Consider the following 18,609-nt stretch of genomic DNA (forward strand, 5'->3'; position numbering starts at 1 on the left):
TTCCTTTCATCCACATACATAAAATAAAAACCAGGGTTTAATGAGTGGCACTCCTTTTCATTTTGGTTACGATCAACTTATTCTAATGGTCTTTAAAACCATGAGGCCTCCTCAGAAAAACCATATCAAGTTAAAAAGAGCAACTGTGTTAAAATAATTCCACTATAAATTCAAACATTGTGTTTTTATAACCCATAAAAAAAAAAAACAACTTTAATTAGCTGGAGAAATTCTTGCTGTGTGTCATTTATCTGAAGGCGGCCATAAGATGGCATCATAGGAACACATTCTCATTTGATTGAAAAATCACCTGTAATCATTGAAAACTGATTCATAAAAGACCTTCCCACATCACATGTAGTTTGGAGAGTGTTGATGTTTTCTTACCAGCAGTTAGGCAGGTTGAGTGTGATGCTCCCGCCTATCTGATCTCCAAAACACATATATCCTATGGTGCCCAAGCTGATGTAGAGGAAGGTGACGATGCCCATGCCCAGATACAGAACCAGTGTGAAGCTCTGAGGCCTCTGCATCTTGTTCTCCAGGGGAAGAACCTGCCAGAACCACAGGAGAAAGAGACACAAGCAGGTTGTTATCAGGACAGTGGCCAAAAATGATTCCATGACATTTGAACACTAGAGGTAACAGTCAAACAAAGTGACGCATGCCTTTCCCGTGTTCCTGTGAATTTCTCATTTTAAAATGTCACTTCCTCTCAGGCTGTGATGTCTTGATTTGGACTGAAGGATGTTATAAAAATGAAATTTGTTGTGACATTTCGGCAAAAGACTGAAACTCTCTCTCTCTTTGCAGTCGACATTTTTGAAAAGTAGTCTTCTCCTCAGCACACTGAGTGGTTTTAATTGAATACCAATGATGACTTTGCCTTTGCTCACAGCAAAAAAATAAATAAAAGTAACATATACACTTCACAATTTTTAATTTATGTTAAGCCTGAGTAAGGTCTCATGCATGCTAATGCAAAATTTAAATCCTTCTAACAACAAACAATACGAATGAGGAGGGTGTAGACCTCCCTGTAATAGGTGTACTTTATTGCAAGGTTTGAAATCATTTAGAACATCCAAGCTTCAAATTCTAGCCTGATGTAAAGAGATATGAATGCCAGGATTCTGAAGAGGAGCGAATAAAAAACAATAAAACAAAGTGAAAACAGCACTGTGTTAATTTCCAATGACTTTCCTCTAGACTGCCGACAGAACCACATGATATTATATTAAATATGTGCAATCAGTAAACTACAGTCATCTGTAGCTGGATATTTTATCTGAAATTAAACAAATGCATTTTAATGCAGGTTGAAAACACGCCAAGTGAACCAAGATTATTGGAAGCACAAATCAAATTACAGATCTGTATTAGGTGTTAATAAGGAAATCTCTGCATTTATTTTTGCTTTTGTTAGCATAGAAAAAATGTCAAACCAATCTTAAAAGAGTTACGGACATCTGCACTGCTGTGTTTTCAGCACCAACTCAGTGATAAGAACCAATTACCACTCAGTTTTAACAAAATATAAGCAAAAAAATTCAAAGTAGATAGAATGGATAATGTTTCAGTATCTATACACGAAAACATTTTCAAAATATAAATGCCATTAAATTATTTACAAGTATTTTTTATTATTATAGCTGAAGTTTTATGGTGTACTGTTATAACAGAAGTATTCTGTCACAGATCTACATCTACACTTTTCTCATCTCTTCTGCTCAGTTTGTTGCCAGGTTCACCACATGGGTCTGTCTGATTCCAATATTAAAAATCAAGTCATAATGGAGATAATGAGAGCAGTTCTAATACCTGGGATAAATGCAGAGACCCCCACCTCCAAATGTCATAATCCAGATAATGTATCCACATGTATCCTTGCTAATACCAGCTGTTAGGGGGTTTTAGCTGTATGGATGTTAATGTCTTTGACCCTTGATTTCTCTCTTTCTTTTTTACCCCCCCCCCCCCACCCCCCACACCACTACTAGGTTCAGCATGTTTTCATCTCTTGGTCACGTACCACTCCAATCCCTTCGAAGGCAAAGATGGCTGTTCCAAAGAAGAGTGGGTAGTCCTTAGCTCGTCCCACCTTTGGTAGGCTGATGGGGTATGAGATGTTCTGGAAGGAAAAGGGAGAAAACATAATATTCTTATTTGATATGATCCAAGGCTTTGTTGAATGCTCCCTTTAGAATGACGGCTTTGTTATTTCTGAATGAGAGACAGACAGTTCAAAACTTAATCATCACTCCTGCAAATAAGAGCTCCCCTCTGTGATCACACCGAGTCACCATTGTGCCAGGAGAATACCTCCCATTGGTCCTGTGCTCACAAATCACATTAGCTTGTAATAGAATCATTCAACATAATTAGGCTTTGATTGTAGTTGCGGAAGAAACAGAATAATATACTGGGGAACTGACATGTCGCCAAATAAACCCAAATGAGAGAAATTGAAGACAATTTGAGTTGGTGTATCAGCAGAGCGCAAAGAAAAGCGTTAAATAATGACTGAATTCAATGTTTAGGCTGGAGGGACATCAGTACAGTTCCCAGACAATAGAACCATTCAGCATGAGATCCTTTGGTGAATGTGATTGACCAAAGCCTGGCCTTTTGTAGTCCTTGAAAACCATAAAAGCCATCTGCACTATGGAAGATTTTTGCTTTTCTTCACAATCTATGTCTGTCCTTAACGTTTCACCACAAAGCCTAACCTAATTCTAGATAGAATAGGTTGTGTTACACAAAAAAAAAGGGCCATGTTTCTCAGTTGCATTTGAAGACGCCTTGAAAATGGCCCTGCCCTGTTTCTCTGCTGTGTTGCCTCAGGAAAACACAGCTGCTGAAATGAGACACGGTTATTTTGTTTAATGGGGAAAGAATAGAATAGAATCCTTTATTGTCACTGTTCACATTGTCACCAACATTAACTGTGAAAATATGCTTAGCAGCTCCACATGGCAGCGAGAAAGAAAAACAAGAAAAACACAAAAGCGCGATATCTCAATAAAAACAATATAAAATATAAAATATAAAATATAAAATAAGTATTTCCAAGGTATGATAAATACGGGAATGGTTATGATAAATATGGGAATGGGTATGATAAATACGGGAAACAGTGTATACTGTAGTGCAAAAGAGTTTACATTATGGCAATGTCATTATTTACAGCAGGTAGGTGTCTTTGGGGGGGAAGGGATATTGCACTTGGTAGTGAGTGTGGCCATTGTCAGTCTTTGGGTGGGGGTGGGGGTGGGGTGATGGCTTTGACGGCCTGGGGGAAGAAGCTGTTAATGAGTCTTGTAGTTCTGGCTTTGAGAGAGCGGTATCTCTTTCCATGGGGGAGGGGGCAGAATAGGGGATAACCGGGGTGTAAGGGATCTGTGCTGATGTTTCTGGCCTTCTTTTTCAGTCGGCCAGCGTAAGTGTCTCTGAGGGGGGGAAGTGTGGTCCCAATAATTGTCTCCGCCGTCCTCGCCACCCGCTGCAGGTCCTTCCTGTCCTTGGCTGTGCAGCTGGTGGACCACACTGTACAGCAGTAGGTCAGGATGGACTCGATGGATGCCCTGTAAAAGTTAACCAGCAGGGGGCGGGGGAGGTGAGCCTGCTTTAGCTTCCTGAGGAAGTAAAGACGCTGGTGGGCTTTCCTCACCTGGTACGAAGTGTGGACGGCCCAGGTGAGGTCGGCCGATATATGTACTCCAAGGAACTTGAAGCTCTCCACCCTCTCAACCTCCTCTCCTTTAATGGAGAGGGTGGGGAGCACCGTCTTTTTGGATTTCCTGAAATCCAAAATGATTTCCTTGGTTTTGGCTGTGTTGAGGACCAGGTTGTTATTGGAACACCAGTCCGTCAAGTGTTTGACCTCCTCCCTGTAGGCTGACTCATTGTTATTCTTAATCAGTCCTACAATGGTGGTGTCGTCCGCGAACTTAACAATGGTGTTTGTGGGGTGGATGGGGGAGCAGTCGTGGGTGAAGAGTGAGAATAGGAGAGGGCTGAGGACACACCCCTGTGGTGTTCCAGTGTTCAGGATGAGCGTGGAAGAGGTGCGATCTCCCATCCTGACACGTTGGGGTCTGTTTCTGAGGAAGTCCAATAACCATGCACACAGTGAACTGCCGATGCCCAAGTTGCTCAGTTTCATAACTAGTTTCTGGGGGATAACTGTATTAAATGCTGAGCTGAAGTCCACAAACAGCATCCTCACGTAGGTGTTGCTCTGGTCCAGGTGAGTGAGGGCTGTGTGGGTCGCCATTATGACCGCATCCTCTGTCGACCTGTTTGCTCTATATGCAAACTGATGTTGGTCGAGGTCAGCAGGGATGGCAGATCTGATGAAGGGGAGTATAAGTCTCTCAAAACATTTAGTGATGATGGGGGTGAGAGCAACCGGGCGGTAGTCGTTCAGGCAGTTCACTGTGTTCCTCTTTGGTATAGGAACAATGGTGGCTGATTTGAGGCAGGCAGGAACCACAGACTGCAGAAGCGAGAGGTTGAAGATGGTGGTGAATACCTCTGCGAGCTGGTCCGCGCAGGCCTTGAGTACGCGCCCGGGGACACCATCTGGGCCGGGTGCTTTCCTCACGTTGACTCTGCGCAGGGTGGCCCTGACCTGGTGTGGCTGCAGCTGGAGCAGGTCTTTGTTGGTTGGTGGGACAGGGAGGGTGTCTGAGTTCTCGCTGTGACGGTCGAAGCGAGCGAAGAACTGGTTCAGTGTATCTGGGAGGGTGCTGTCTGATGAGATTGTGGCTGTTGTGTTGTTATTGTAGCCAGTCAGTGTCTTAATCCCCTGCCACATGCCTCTGGAGTTGTTGCTGTAAAAGTGGGCCTCTATGCGCTGCTGGTAACTGCGCTTGGCCTTTATAATTCCTCTCCGCAGATTCTTCCGTGCATCTTTGTAGCTTTGTGGATCCCCAGATCTAAAAGCAGTGTCACGTGCTTTGAGCAGGGTCTTCACTTCACTGTTGAGCCACGGTTTCTGATTGGGGAACACTTTAACAGTTTTGCTCTCTGTCACATTCTCAGTACAAAAGCTGATGTAGTCCAGTACTGCAGATGTGTGGCCATTCAGGTCTGTCCCCTCTGCAAAAACTCCCCAATCTGTGACCTCAAAGCAGTCTTGCAGGGCTGCGGTGGCTTCCTCAGTCCAGACTTTGACTGTCTTTGTAGCTGTTTTTTGTCTACAGATCAGTGGTTTGTACGCAGGGATGAAGGAGAGGGACAGATGGTCGGAGAGACCCAGATGAGGCAAAGGGCTGGCTTTGTATGCGTTGGAGATGTTGCAGTACACCTGGTCTAAAATGTTTTTCTCTCTGGTGGGAAAGTTCACATATTTGTGGAATTTGGGCAGGACAGACTTTAGGTTGGCGTGGTTAAAATCTCCTGCCACAATAATTACACTGTCTGCCTGCGCGGCTAAATGCTTGTTGATGGAGAGCTGTAGCATCTCCATGGAGTCTTTAGCATTAGCTTGAGGAGGCACGTAGACAGCAATAATTACCACCGATGTGAACTCTCTGCACAGAAAAAAGGGTCGGCACTGCAGCATCATGTATTCAATGTCCGGAGAGCAGTGGGTGTCTTTAACAGTCACATTAGTGCACCATCGGTTATCAATGTATACACAAAGTCCTCCTCCTTTGCTCTTACCGGAGTTTGCTGTTCGGTCGGCTCTGTAAACAGCGCGGCCCGCCAGCTGGATCGCCGCGTCGGGTATGTTATGATCCAGCCAGGACTCCGTGACAATCAAGACATAGTATTCCAGTTTGTGAGAAGTAATCCGCAGTCGTATCTCGTCCATCTTGTTGTGAAGCGACCGGGAGTTGGTAAGAAAGAGGCTAGGTATGACCGGTCTGTGGGGGTTAGCCTTTAGCTTGGCCGCTAGCCCCGCTCTCTTGCCCCGCTTCTGCTTTCTGTGCCGGCGCCGCCGGCGCCACTTCAATGGGGGGTGGGTGAAGCTGGTTTCCCTCGGCAATCGTCGTATCTCCGGGGAAATAGTGTTCCAGAGGTTTAAGTCCATGTGTGTGCAAAGAGCGTTTACTGCAGCGGTCAGGAGTTCCGCTCTACTATATTGCACTCTTGCAGCAAGTAGAGATGTAAACAAAGACGCAACAAGTAGTAGAAAAAGTAAAAAGCTGCCGAAAGTTGAGGAGCGCTGGGCCGCTGCGACTGTGCGCGCCGCCATCTTGAAACATGGTTCTGGTTCAAAGGTTCTCATGCTCTCACTTTGTATGATCATATTTAACTTTCCTGTTAAAATTACAATAAACTAAATTAGCCAAACCCCTAAAATGTGAGGTCATTAAACACTCCCTCCTAACCACAGGAGCAGGGACACAACACCCTCCATTCTGGGCTGAAAGACACTGCTAAAATATTCTGGACCCTTTGATATATTTGCTTTCTTTCAAGGCAAGGCCAGTTCCAGGGGACTGCAATGCATCTGTAAAAGCACAGCAGCTCCATGATGAAATACTCTAGAGAGAAAACAGGTAATCTGGAGATTCTGTCAGTACTAGTTGTCCTTTTATCCATAACAACCTGAGAGAGCAATCAGAGAAACAGAGACAGAACAGAACAAAAAAAAAAAGGAATTTGAGGTGGGAGGAGGCCTGAAGACCTTGACATGGAAGAGACCATTTTTTTTCTGTGTGATGAGTAATCCAGTATTACTGTTCATAAAATTTTATTGAATTCGGCAATATTACTGTTGAAATGGAACCCTGTCATCACCGTGTCAGATGTATTTAGTTACTGCTAATGCAAAACGAAAACTTTCATTTTCTGCTCCTTCATGTTAAGAGCATTTGGCTGGTTTCTTGTGAATCAATTATAAGTAATAGAGCATGCTGCGGACAAATCAGTGAAACAAATGGTGGAGTTGTGCAAATAAAACACACGGACACACACACACACACACACACACACAAAAGAAACCATTGATGCATCTACCGTGAGGGAGTAGAAGTAGATGAGGATCAAACTGGCAGTCATAACCAGGTTAGCCACCAGAGACAGTGGAGCCAGGTACTTCAGGTTGGGGGTGAAAACCAGCAGGATGATGGCGGGCAGGAAGCAGAGCATATAGAGACGGGAGTCAAAGCTTTTCACCAGGATCTGTGTCTGGTTGGTGTGGTTGACTTGGCAGCTGAAGGTGGTGGCATTGGCTGCTTCTACCACCTAGTGAAGGCAGACAGGAGGAGGAGGAGGAGGAGAGGACATTTCATCTGCTGTGCATTCATTACTTTCCTTCTTTCTCTGTTTTACTATCAGCTCGTCAGTCATCAGTGTCATAAAGACCACTCTCAATACATGCACAGAATTTTTCTCCTTTATGTTGATTATTTTATTTTAATTCAAATTCAGTGTGCTGTTAATATTTTATCTGTTCTCTGCTATGTGTTATTATTGATTGTATTATTTATTTATCTGTGGTTTTTAGGTAGTATAAAAAACATGTATATCTCTGCTAGGTATTCAAATGTTTTCAAGTGAACTGATTTATCAGCTGAGGAAGGAGCACCACAGCAGGCAGACACCACCATCTAGTGCTAAGAAGCTGTACTACACTAATTAACTATATTATTTAACTTGTCGAGAAAACTATACTGAAAGGCCAGTAAAGTTGAATCAGTAGGAAAAGTTCACTGGGATCAGTTCAATCAGTAAAACTTTCCACATCAGTTCATCAGGTCAGTTGGTAGTAAAGAGGTGAGGGGTCAAAAGTCACAGCAATCATGGACAAAGCAAACATTCCTGTGATTTAACAACATGGAGTAAACAATAGTGACACGTCGGCTTCAGATCCACCAAGACGAATAATAAAAACTAAACAATGACAGTGTATTTTCTTGTATGAGAGATTCAAATGCAGTTTCAGAATGTGTTTTAGTTCCTCCAAAAAGCTTGTCTCTGTTCCCAACTTATGTGGCCTCATGATGGCAGTTAGACTTAGAACTTCTGTAAGATGCGGGGTGTGGGGTTGTTTTAATTTAAAGCCCCCCCCCCCCCACTACTTGTGACCTACTTCTCGTATCTTTCCTGGTATGTCTAAACTTTGAACACCTTCTGAAACCTCCTCACCGCCAGTGTGCACGTATGTACATGCATGGGCAACACTCTTGCATAATATTGGAAATCTCCATAGAAACTAAAATAACCCGGGTGGCTGTGAGTCCACAATCAGAGTAAACAGATACTTGTTTGCTAACTATCTTTTAGAGCTTCACACGCAAAAGACTCAAAATAAGTGTAAATTGATAAATAGCAAGGCAAAAAGTCTCACATACAGGTAAATGGCTTCATGAAACAGAGGAAACATGCATGAATAAAGCTAATAGATACATATTGAATAAAACTTCAGGTAACACCTTTAAAACCACATCTAGTTTGTGTGTGTGTGTCTGTTTAATCTGACCTGCTTGACATTGTCACTGAGAAAGACAAAGTACACACAGCAGAAGCCCAACTGAGTGATGATGAGAAACAAGTTCACTGTCCGTCTGAAAGACACAAAGAGCAACAGAATAAGAAGACAGGAGGTCAGATGGTAGATCAGAAAAATCTTCATACAGATATTATTAGGACTCATAAAATAAATGAATTAAATCATCACACAGATCAGGTGCCTTTCTTCGGGGGAAACATTCATATTTTTAGACTCCACATTTGCAGTATTTGGTGTCTGTGCTTGAATCAGGAGTTAATTTTTTTCAGGATTACACTTGAATTAGTGAACTTTGTGTTTTTATTTTTATCATCAGGGAGCGGGAGCTGCTTCCAGTTTTGTTACAAAGCTAGCCTAACCTCTTGGCAATAGTTTCCTATTTCCTCCTCGGATAAAGAATTGTTACAAATCTCATCCCCAAGATGTTGAACTGTTCCTGTAATTTCAGGTTTTTGGTTCTGCTTCATTTGTACAGTTTGGGTATTCTTTCTGACCAACAAAATAGGACTTTCCTTAAAACAACTGCCCATCCATCGGGGCTTTGCATCAGAGTTTACAACAGCAATTAAAAACAAACATAAAAAGTACATTTGAGAGCATCAAGAGTTACTAACTTTTCTAAACAAAGTGAAGTATTCACTATTGTCTACATTGTGTGATATAAAATGCATAAAAAATCTCTAATAAACCACTATTTCCTAAAATGTGCAGATGGCCAATTATTATTATATTTTCTCATCATAAACAGGCGTTAAAAACAAAAACTCTCGCTGCAATGAGTATTTTTATGAGTTTGTAAGTTTTACTGGAAAAAGTTTTCTTACTTTCCCCATTGTGAATGTCTCCTCAGCCATGGAACATTTTCCATCCCATACTGCACTGCTTCACCGTAAGTCAGAGACGGCCTGTTCACCCTGGACAAGAAACACATTTAGACTCTTACTGCCTTTGTTTACATCTGTTTGGATACAATGGTCTCTTTAAAGAGCACTGCAACTGAGCAGACTGCTGTTCTCCCCTGAACTTATTCAGCAGGGATGTTTATGTGTTCAACTGGTTCATCATCACCATTATATTTTTCAGTCGCACAAGTACAGACTTTCACACACTGCAGAGTCAACCGGTTCAACCACAAAGGAACCACAAATGAAAATGCAAGTATGAAAACACTGCAGTGAAGCTCAAATGACACAAATAAACAAATTACAGATGCTGGGAAGAAAAAACTAAGGTGTGGAAAGAGAAGCTAGCGGCCAATAAAGTGAAGAGGAGGAATTTCTCCATATGTGGAGGGATTCATGTGGACAGATTAATGCAGTGTTAGAAATAAATGCAACTAGTGCCTCCTACACATGAACAAGGGGAAAGAAGGAAGTGATGACTGACTAAAACTCTGTGAAAAGGAAGTGCATCATTTTCCCATGAGCTTTTTTCTCTGTACGTCTCTGGGTGTTTACTGTGTAGAGGATATTTCAGACTCTGGCTTGTTGTAGAAGCTGCTCATTCATGCTCTCTATCGGTTTAATCCTCTTTGGCGTGTATATCCCTGTCTGAACTTGGCAAAGACACTGTGGACAGGCGGGTTCACTGTCACAGGAAGCATCAGCTCAGTTGCAACTCGCTATATTTGTCTGTTATCTTTTTATTGGCTCAGTTTTGAAATTGGACAGCACTGCTTCTGAATGGTGGAGTTGATTAAAGACAAAGTTTCTCTTATTCTCTGCTTTGTGGCTCATGTGCTACTGATTACACTGTGGAAAAGGGTGGAGACATGTAACTTGTAGGCCAGCAAAAACAAGCAAGTCACTATTGGCACAGTGGACAGCTATGTATACAAAAGACAAGCAGGGCAGGGCTGTTATCGTGGCTTTACAGCACATACAATTGGATTAATTGGCAGAAAAAGTCTCCATGGTGTGCTGTGAGGAAACAGAGGTAGCAAGAATAAATGATCACAGAGCATCCAAGAAACCGGAATAATATATAATAATATAGAACAACATGCAAACAGATTTCAGATTTCATCCAGCTTATCTCGGCCTGCATTATATTTGTGTGGCTCAGGAGGTGTGAACTTTTTCATTCGAGGTTTGTTTCATGTTTCACTTTTGCAGCATACAGAGCTTTATCTGTATTGTTTATCCAGCTGGCAGTGCAGATCAAACTAGTGATCAGCACTGGAATAAAAAGTGTTTTCATTTATGAATGGCTTTAGGGCCAACGTTTCCCCAGGTGTTTTCATTTCATGCAACACAAAACAAAATTTCACTGATAATGCTGATAATGCTAAACTATAATGCAAAAACCACAGCTGTCCTGTAAAGGGTTCCTCTGCTGAGTTTCTATATGATACAATAGTGACTTTCATAATAAACGCTATTGTTGTTATTGCCTTTTGGCATCCTGAAGGATTTGGATCAGGTTTTGTATGCCCAATGTCCTTTTTGACACAACCCAGGAATTGCATGTAATGATATCAATTAATTATATTATAAAATTCATAACTTATAATCCTCTGAGTGCATGCTCTTTGAGCCCTTTGACTCTAATACTATGAGTATTAGAAAAAAGATTGCTTCCCAAGACGACAAATGTTGCATTAATGTGGATGAAGAAAACGTGATAAGCCCTTTTGGTTTGTGAGGAAGCGTGAACATCAAGCCTCAGTGCTTACGATTGACCTTTCTCTTGTGTAACTACTCCTAAAGTAGGATAATGTGATGGAAATCCAGGCCAAAGAGTTGGTTTCAAAGTGTTAAGACTCTCTTAGGTGTGTCACTTACTTTGCACTGAGGTGGTGGGAACATTTGACAAGCAGCCTCATACAGTGGACTGCGATGATACCCATACACAGCAGACTGACCGGGCCGAGCTGGACAGAGAGAGAAATAAAGACAGGCAGACATTAGAGAAAAATCACTGACACCTGCTGCTGAGCATCAGGCTAGCTTATGAAATTTGGAAGTTCAAGTGAAAGGCGTCATTATAAGCATATTAACCAGGGATTCACTAATGTGGACTGAGAAGCTGTTGTAGAATTCTTTAAATTACAGGGAATTGATTCTGGGTATTGTAAATGAAAGGTGTAAACATGTTATTCGTCAATGTAGACAAAAGCCCACAATCATAGCGAAAAGTAAATCCAGATAAATTGCAAACTTCACTGCAAATGTGATCCTGCCTGTCTCATTTTGTAAATATCTGACAGGAATGGAGCCCAGACCAGACGTCCTGTGATCAGCTGATAAACTCTTTGTGTACTCACCACCAGACCTGCATTCTTTACAGCCAGAGGGAGACCCAGCAGCCCTGTACCAATGTTCCCCTTCAACAGGTGGATAAGAGTCTGACAGATACTGGAGGAGGAAAAATCTGCATTAGTACAGACAAACGCCATTTGACTGTTGGCTGTGAACTGTTTGTTGGATTTATGATGCTTACGAAGTTCCTGTCCGGCTGCCAATCCTCTCATAGTGACGCTGGGGTCGGGATGGCCCAGGAGGAGACGGACACAGAGCATCCATTTCTGATGGATTCTGGTCAGAAAACAAAGAACCTACAAAAATACACAAGTCATGACATACTAGGCAATGGATTAATCTAAAGCTTTTGCATTTTACATTGGTCTTAGATTTATATATATATATAAAAAAAAGACATGAAACCATCAATATAATCTTTTCTGATTAACAGATTTCAATATCGCCTCCCTTCTACACTCAAGTATTTCTTTCAAAAGCCCTGCAGCAAAACCTAGTTAAATTCAAATTCAAATGTATTTTTTTATATAGCACTAAATCATAACAAAGTTACATCAAGGCACTACACATAGAGCAGGTCTAGACCAAAGTCTCTATGGAGCTGTTAAAGAGAGCGAACAAATCCCTTACTAGGCTTAATAGTGACTAATTAGTTTGTTTTTCAATGCAGAGCAAACATCAGTTCAAAGTTTAGACAGCCAATTACCTACTCATTCAAAGCACATCAAACAGCATGTAAATGTTCCTGCTGAAATAATCCAAGTCCCATTTCACGCTGCTGTGCTCCTTACTCTTCATTATCAGCAGCAGCACAGCGTCTGCCACGTGACATACAGCTACTGAACAAGTTTGTTTGCTTTCTATCTCTATACCTCCCTATGACTTATCGGCAATTCCTGTCTACAGTTCCCTTATCCCTCTCCTTATTTCATAAGAGGAGGAGGACAGAAATAATATATTAATGAGTAAATCTGAAAATCCTGCAATCAATTCAAATCATGGCTGAGTTTAGAATAATAGTTGTAAATAGTGTGAAAATCCAATAAGAAATGCTCACAGTCATTCAAACGAAAATGAGCCTTAAAACCAGAAACTAGGACTTCTTTAACTTTCTGTTGTCACAACAAAGCAGTCAGCGCCATCAGGCACCATCCAATCTATCTGAGCCCACCAAGCAGGATTATGTTTCAGAGTGTCACTTCAGCTTCTACATTCTCTTCTTTGTTTGCCAGTTAGCTATTTTATTCTAAACGCGGGAGTCTCTAATAAAAGCCAGTTCACCCTTTTTATTTGCCCTTCTGTGTTCAAACTGAGGACACACATGACTGTGACGATCGTTGACTTCAAAGAAGACAAACGCAGGGGAGGCAGTGAGATTCGAGCCACTATATAAACTGAAATGTCTCTTTTCTGGGTTGGTGATGTAAAAGAGTTGCAGTCTCCACGTCGACCACAGATTTTGTGTGTTATTTCAAATCTTCTCCTCTGTCAAATCTGTCGGAGGATGGTGTCATCGTGGCGTGGTGATCACATCCACAAATACTCAGATCTACTGCAGAATCACTAGACCAGGATACGGATGCAGATTGCAGCCCTCTTCATCGCCAAGTCACATCTTAAGTATACAAAGAGTCATGTGATTTGTTCTAAAAAAATATTGACAAAAAGATAAACTTTGAGACGGAAGCTGCACTTTAAGTCAGGCACTTTTTCCAAAGACACTGGATAATTTCTGTGGTATTAGATGACTAAAGGAGAGCCTGATGGAGTGCTGGCTCTGATATCTGTTATGTATCCTGCTCAAGGCAAATGAAAATAAAAACTTGTGACTCTGAAAGTCAGTCTTAGTTTGTTCTACACTTTTTTTTCTCTGATTCCATTCAACACATCACAACAGTTATCAGTGAAATATAGTCTCTTGTGATTCTCTTGTGATTACGGTTTCAGCAGAGTGTTTAAAAATCCCAAAATGTAAACATTTCACCCAGAACTGCTTGGAGATATTTTCACTGTTGAAGTATCCTTTTCACGTGAGCACGCCAAGCGCCTCCTCACCGTGTGAAAAATACACAGTATATACAAGTGAAACTGAGAACATCTTTAAAACCTACAGCTCCATGCTCAAAAACCTCTCAGTACTCAGGTAGTGAGTACTGAGATAACAATGGCCTTTGTCTGTGACTGGACACATACTGTATCAGCTACAAATCAGAAACCGTAATGGAATTGTTTATATTTTATCTTTTGTGGTTTCCTGCTGGCTGCCCCTTGCTTTGCATCAATTCAAATCACCCTGACATCTGTGTCGATATAGAAGGCGACCTTATTTCAAAACAGTCAATCAACTTCTCCATAAAGTCATAATGTCAGACAGTCACGCTGAGCTACACAGCAGCAGCTGCAACACAAGATCCACTGACTCGAAACAAGCAACACTTCCTGCCCGAGTCTCCTTCAAAGCAAACAAACTCAAAATCACATCTCATCCAGCACCTGAGCTTCTTCAGTACACTGCCAAAAACACATGCTACACAGTCAGATATCTCCTCGGCTGCAGCACATTAAACAGCATTTAAACGCACCTACAAATGTCGTCCAGGTCCATATAGATGTTGCTGCGCTTCACACCCCTTAGTACAGACAGTAAAACACTGTTTGCACATGACACGTAGCTCCAGCGCAGGTTTATTTACTTTGTTTAGTTTTCCACACTGTCACTTTGCCTCCCATTTCTGTCAATCAAACAGCAGCTGGCCAGCGTATTAGGCACACATTGGTATTGGTTATTCGAGACTGCAAAACCTGATAACTTTACTTTCAAGTTTATTTTGGTTTAACGGGGCTTTTTTCTTTAATGTGCAAAAAGGTAAAAATTGTCCTTTTGGTGTATTCCACACAAAATGTGTTGCGAGATAGAAAAGTTTAGATATGATTCTTAACAAAGTTCAGGATGGATCAGATAAATGATCCTCTAAGAACCACAGAACATGTAAAAACATATACTTTGTGGTATTTTGAACAAACTGAATATAACATTCTTTTGACAAAGAAGACACCTGAGGAAAATGAATATATCAACCTAAAATACTATGTGCCAACTGAGATTACAAATAACTTCAGTGCATCTACTATATTACATCTACACTGTCATTGGCTCAAAAGTTTTCAGTTTTTAAGAGTGCAGTCAAAAAACCAAATGCAAATAATATATGGGCTAAAATAGGCATGCTTGATTGAATACCTTCACCTCGGATGTCAACATCACTGGAGGCCATCATGTTGGGTCGTGTGTGTTTGTGGACAGACGGGGGTTCTGTGTCCCAGCCTCGTGGTTCTTAAAGTTACAAGTTCAGGGAGTTTAGCATTGACAGCGTCTGACAACAGAAAAGACAAAATAACTCTGTGTTAGATTGAGCAACAGCAGGGAAACAAGTTCACGTGAATAAGGAAACTACAGTGATCGTTAATGGTTCAATGATCCTTCATTAACACTGTTTATGTCAAAATTCAATGTAGGAATGGCTGAAAATGAAATGTAATTTGACATAAAATAATGATACATTTGCTCATGAAATCTGTTAAAAAAAATTCAATATATCCTAAAATGTTTTTGGCTTTTCCCAGAGACCGAATAGCACTGAAGTGATGACTATTACAGAATAAACAGCTGAGATCTGCTTTTGTTTTTTTTTTTTTTCCACATTTATCCACTGAAAAGAGAAGTTTAGATAGTAGAATTCAACCCTCGCTTGAATACTGTGCAAGGAAACATCCTGCAAAAACTAAAGTTAAACATACTGGCATATGATTGGTCACTGATAAAATGGATGTAAATTATTGTATTTAACTCTTCTTTGTATAATAATAACTGCCTGACAAGGTCTTTGCACAAAATTCTTAAAATGGCATCTACATCTTGTTGTTTAAAAGTTTAATTTTCAAGGTTCAAGGTTGATTCATTGTCATTTGCACGCTTGTACATGAAACAAAATTTGTACTCAGGTATAGCAGCGTACAATATAATAAATGTAAAATATATCTATAAAATAATCAAGAATAACCAGTCCTTCATAATGTGAATGTGCATTCAATGAGGCATAAACATTCGAACAGCCTCTGGGTAGAGATAACGATTGCGTATACAACAGTATATCACTGTTGTATTAATGAGTACTGGTCATTCTACTATACTCCCCCTGAAACAGTTCAGTCATTATGTGAACTTTATTGCTGCTTTCAGTTTGATTTATTTACGCTCTGCTAATCACGTGATACTTAGTGGAGTATTTTCAAGTTTTGCATTGATGGTTGACCAAAATATTAGGATACATCAAACTGAGCTCTGTGAAATTACAACTGGCATGCTACATATAATCATTGGAATAAATAATCTCAAGGTGGTAAGACCAGTTGTTGAAGCTTTAGTCAACACTTGTGACTTAAAATCATATCTGTTCAAAATATTTTTTGCTGTTTCTCTGCAACATTTTCTCACTGGGCTTTGGACAGACACGCAGACGTATTGGATGGCTTTTGAGCAAGGCACTTAACCACAGCCCACTTTAATCATGTTATGTAATAGCAGCATAAGGGCTGAAGGTTCAAACAGGGTGTGTGACAACATCATTACAACCTGCTGCATGTTACTGCTGCTGTCTCTAATCACAGGTGGATTTGTCCAAAGGCTTTGCTGCTCACCTGCTGATTTGGTGCTTTAGAGATGCCAGAAAAGGTTCAGACAATTTAAAAATTTTAAGGAAACAAAATAGCTTGCAATTCCCTGCAGGTACACGTGAAGAGGAATACTTCCCCTTCAGACATTTCTCCTTCGTCTACTTCACGTGTACCCCAATTTGTAGGTTGTGAAATTGAATTACAAAGAGGAACTTGTATTCAAACACAGTAAAACTTGGTGGTAGTTCCCGTTAGGAATGACACTCAGCACTTATTCATTCAGCGTGCTAAAAAAAGATGACTGCAGAATTACTATGTGCTGGTCAAAGTTTCAATTATGAGCCACTCAGCGATTCTCAACTCAACTGTCCACTGTGGAAATGCAGATAAAAATAACACGGTGAGTTACTTCTGGAGAAGAATTATGCCAGTTGGAAGTTATTTCCAAACATAAACAAAGAGAGAGTCTTTGTCTTTGTCTTAAAATAAAATAAACCAGAGGAGGAGCAGCATGTGGTGACCTTTAAAGTCAGAGACCTGGATGTCAAAGCTGATGCTGTGTTTGGTTAATAAGACAACACACAGCTCACTCCTGTGTGTTTGTCCGTCTTCTCTTGTTGTATTTTATTTAATTGACAATCAACATCTTAACAATCAACCGGATAACCCCGTTATGTTTGAATGAATCTTTTAGCCGGAGCGGACGACGGAACAAACATCCATGACGGGATGCCCTCCTTCTGATTAACAGTGATAGCTGAGACAGCGGTTAGATGGGGCTGAGCTCCGGCGGGTCAGTCGCTGTTTGCTTCCCGAGAAAGACGCACACACAAAGTGGAGGAAGTGGAGGAAGGGGGGGGGTGAACCAGCAGAGAAGGAAGACAGGGGCTATAATGGGAACATCTCTTCAGCAGAATAAACCTGTTACCTGTTCGTTTTCCTCGGTAATATTCAATGTAGCTTGGCTAACGTTAGCTAAGACTAACCAACAAAACAGCCAGAAAAACAAGCTAACGTCAGCCAAACGTCCCGGTGCCATGTTTGTGTCCGTAAACACCCACCAGCTCTGCTCTCCACCTTTGTTTTTGTTTTTTGTTTTTTTGTTTGTTTTTTTTTTACCACCCACCTTTTTTTCTGAGGGGGGCTAATCCAGTCTTCTCTCTCCAGTCCCGGCTGGATAAAGCAGAGGCCCGGCTTCACCACAGAGCTCAGATTTTCATATCGGGATCATGGTCGGTGGTTTTTAATGCAGCACCGATCTTTTGGCTCGGAGCTGCTCCGCTTCGCCGCCGAGCCAGTGAACGCAGCAGGGGGGTCACGTGACAAAGGCCGGCTGACGACGTCATGCAGTCGTGGACGGAGATTCTAGCGACGCGCTGTTGCCACGGAGACGGGTTAGCAACGCGCGGCTAACGTTTTCATCTATTTATTTATCTATCTATCTATCTATCTATCTATCTATCTATCTATCTATCTATCTATCTATCTATCTATCTATCTATCTATCTATCTATCTATCTATCTATCTATCTATTTATTTATTTATTTATTTATTTATTCATTTATCTATTTTAAGAGGCTTATGTGATAGATTTTTTAATCACATTAATAAACATAGAGGAGTAAATATTTGTCGATGTGCTCCGTTGAAACTCTCTTTATTTCCCAGACAGCCAAAGAGCCAAACAATACTTTCAGGCAAAAGTGATTAGTTGATTTGCAGATTATTGACCATTTATTTAATCCTTCAAATGGATAACGGGGGAAAAACAGCGATTGCCCCATTGTTTATAATGGGAGCGTTTCTTCGTAAATGATGGTAACGTTGATTTTTGACGGCTGATTAGAGAAGGAAAGTTTGTCTGACTTTTTTTTTTTACCTTTAATGTTGTGCAGTGTGTCAATCGATTATTTTTTTAACCACACCATGTTTACCTGAATGTCTTACAGTAATAACAAAGAACAGTAAAATAAAAAAAAAAATCAAATCTGAGGAATTTCTTCGCCGCTACTGCTCAGACTTTAATTTTGAAAACGAGCGTAACAGGATGGACGTCAGACGACATTAAAGCCACGTTTAAAAGTTTGCTTTATTTAAATATTTAATTCTCTTTTAAATAACTACGATAAAAAATAAAATGAGAGCAAACCCGAAGCAAAATAAAAAGATATGCGCACAGAAAATGGCCGGGGTGAGTTTTTCTAACG

The 18,609-nt window shown here is 40.9% G+C and overlaps 1 protein-coding gene across 5 annotated transcripts in view; it reads right to left on the bottom strand.

Annotated features, from left to right (window-relative positions):
• slc36a1 (solute carrier family 36 member 1) overlaps positions 1–17,705 on the bottom strand; it is a 35,873-nt gene extending 18,168 nt beyond the window's left edge. The window contains exons 1-10 of one of the 5 annotated variants that reach the window (XM_029511906.1): positions 17,528–17,705; positions 14,975–15,101; positions 11,909–12,023; positions 11,733–11,823; positions 11,251–11,339; positions 9,292–9,381; positions 8,438–8,522; positions 6,973–7,200; positions 2,033–2,131; positions 388–554 (exon numbers count right to left, since the gene is read on the bottom strand). In XM_029511906.1, the coding sequence (XP_029367766.1) occupies positions 388–554; positions 2,033–2,131; positions 6,973–7,200; positions 8,438–8,522; positions 9,292–9,381; positions 11,251–11,339; positions 11,733–11,823; positions 11,909–12,023; positions 14,975–15,005 (995 nt within the window). In that variant the 5' untranslated portion in view covers positions 15,006–15,101; positions 17,528–17,705. Of the gene's footprint in view, positions 1–387; positions 555–2,032; positions 2,132–6,972; positions 7,201–8,437; positions 8,523–9,291; positions 9,382–11,250; positions 11,340–11,732; positions 11,824–11,908; positions 12,024–12,433; positions 14,219–14,309; positions 14,910–14,968; positions 15,102–17,527 lie in introns of those variants that run through there. The other 4 variants (XM_029511905.1, XM_029511909.1, XM_029511907.1 and 1 more) reach the window with 4 other exon arrangements.
• Positions 17,706–18,609: the final 904 nt, after the last annotated feature.

The sequence above is a fragment of the Echeneis naucrates genome, chromosome 10, assembly GCF_900963305.1.
Source record: "Echeneis naucrates chromosome 10, fEcheNa1.1, whole genome shotgun sequence".
Lineage (NCBI taxonomy): Eukaryota > Metazoa > Chordata > Actinopteri > Carangiformes > Echeneidae > Echeneis > Echeneis naucrates.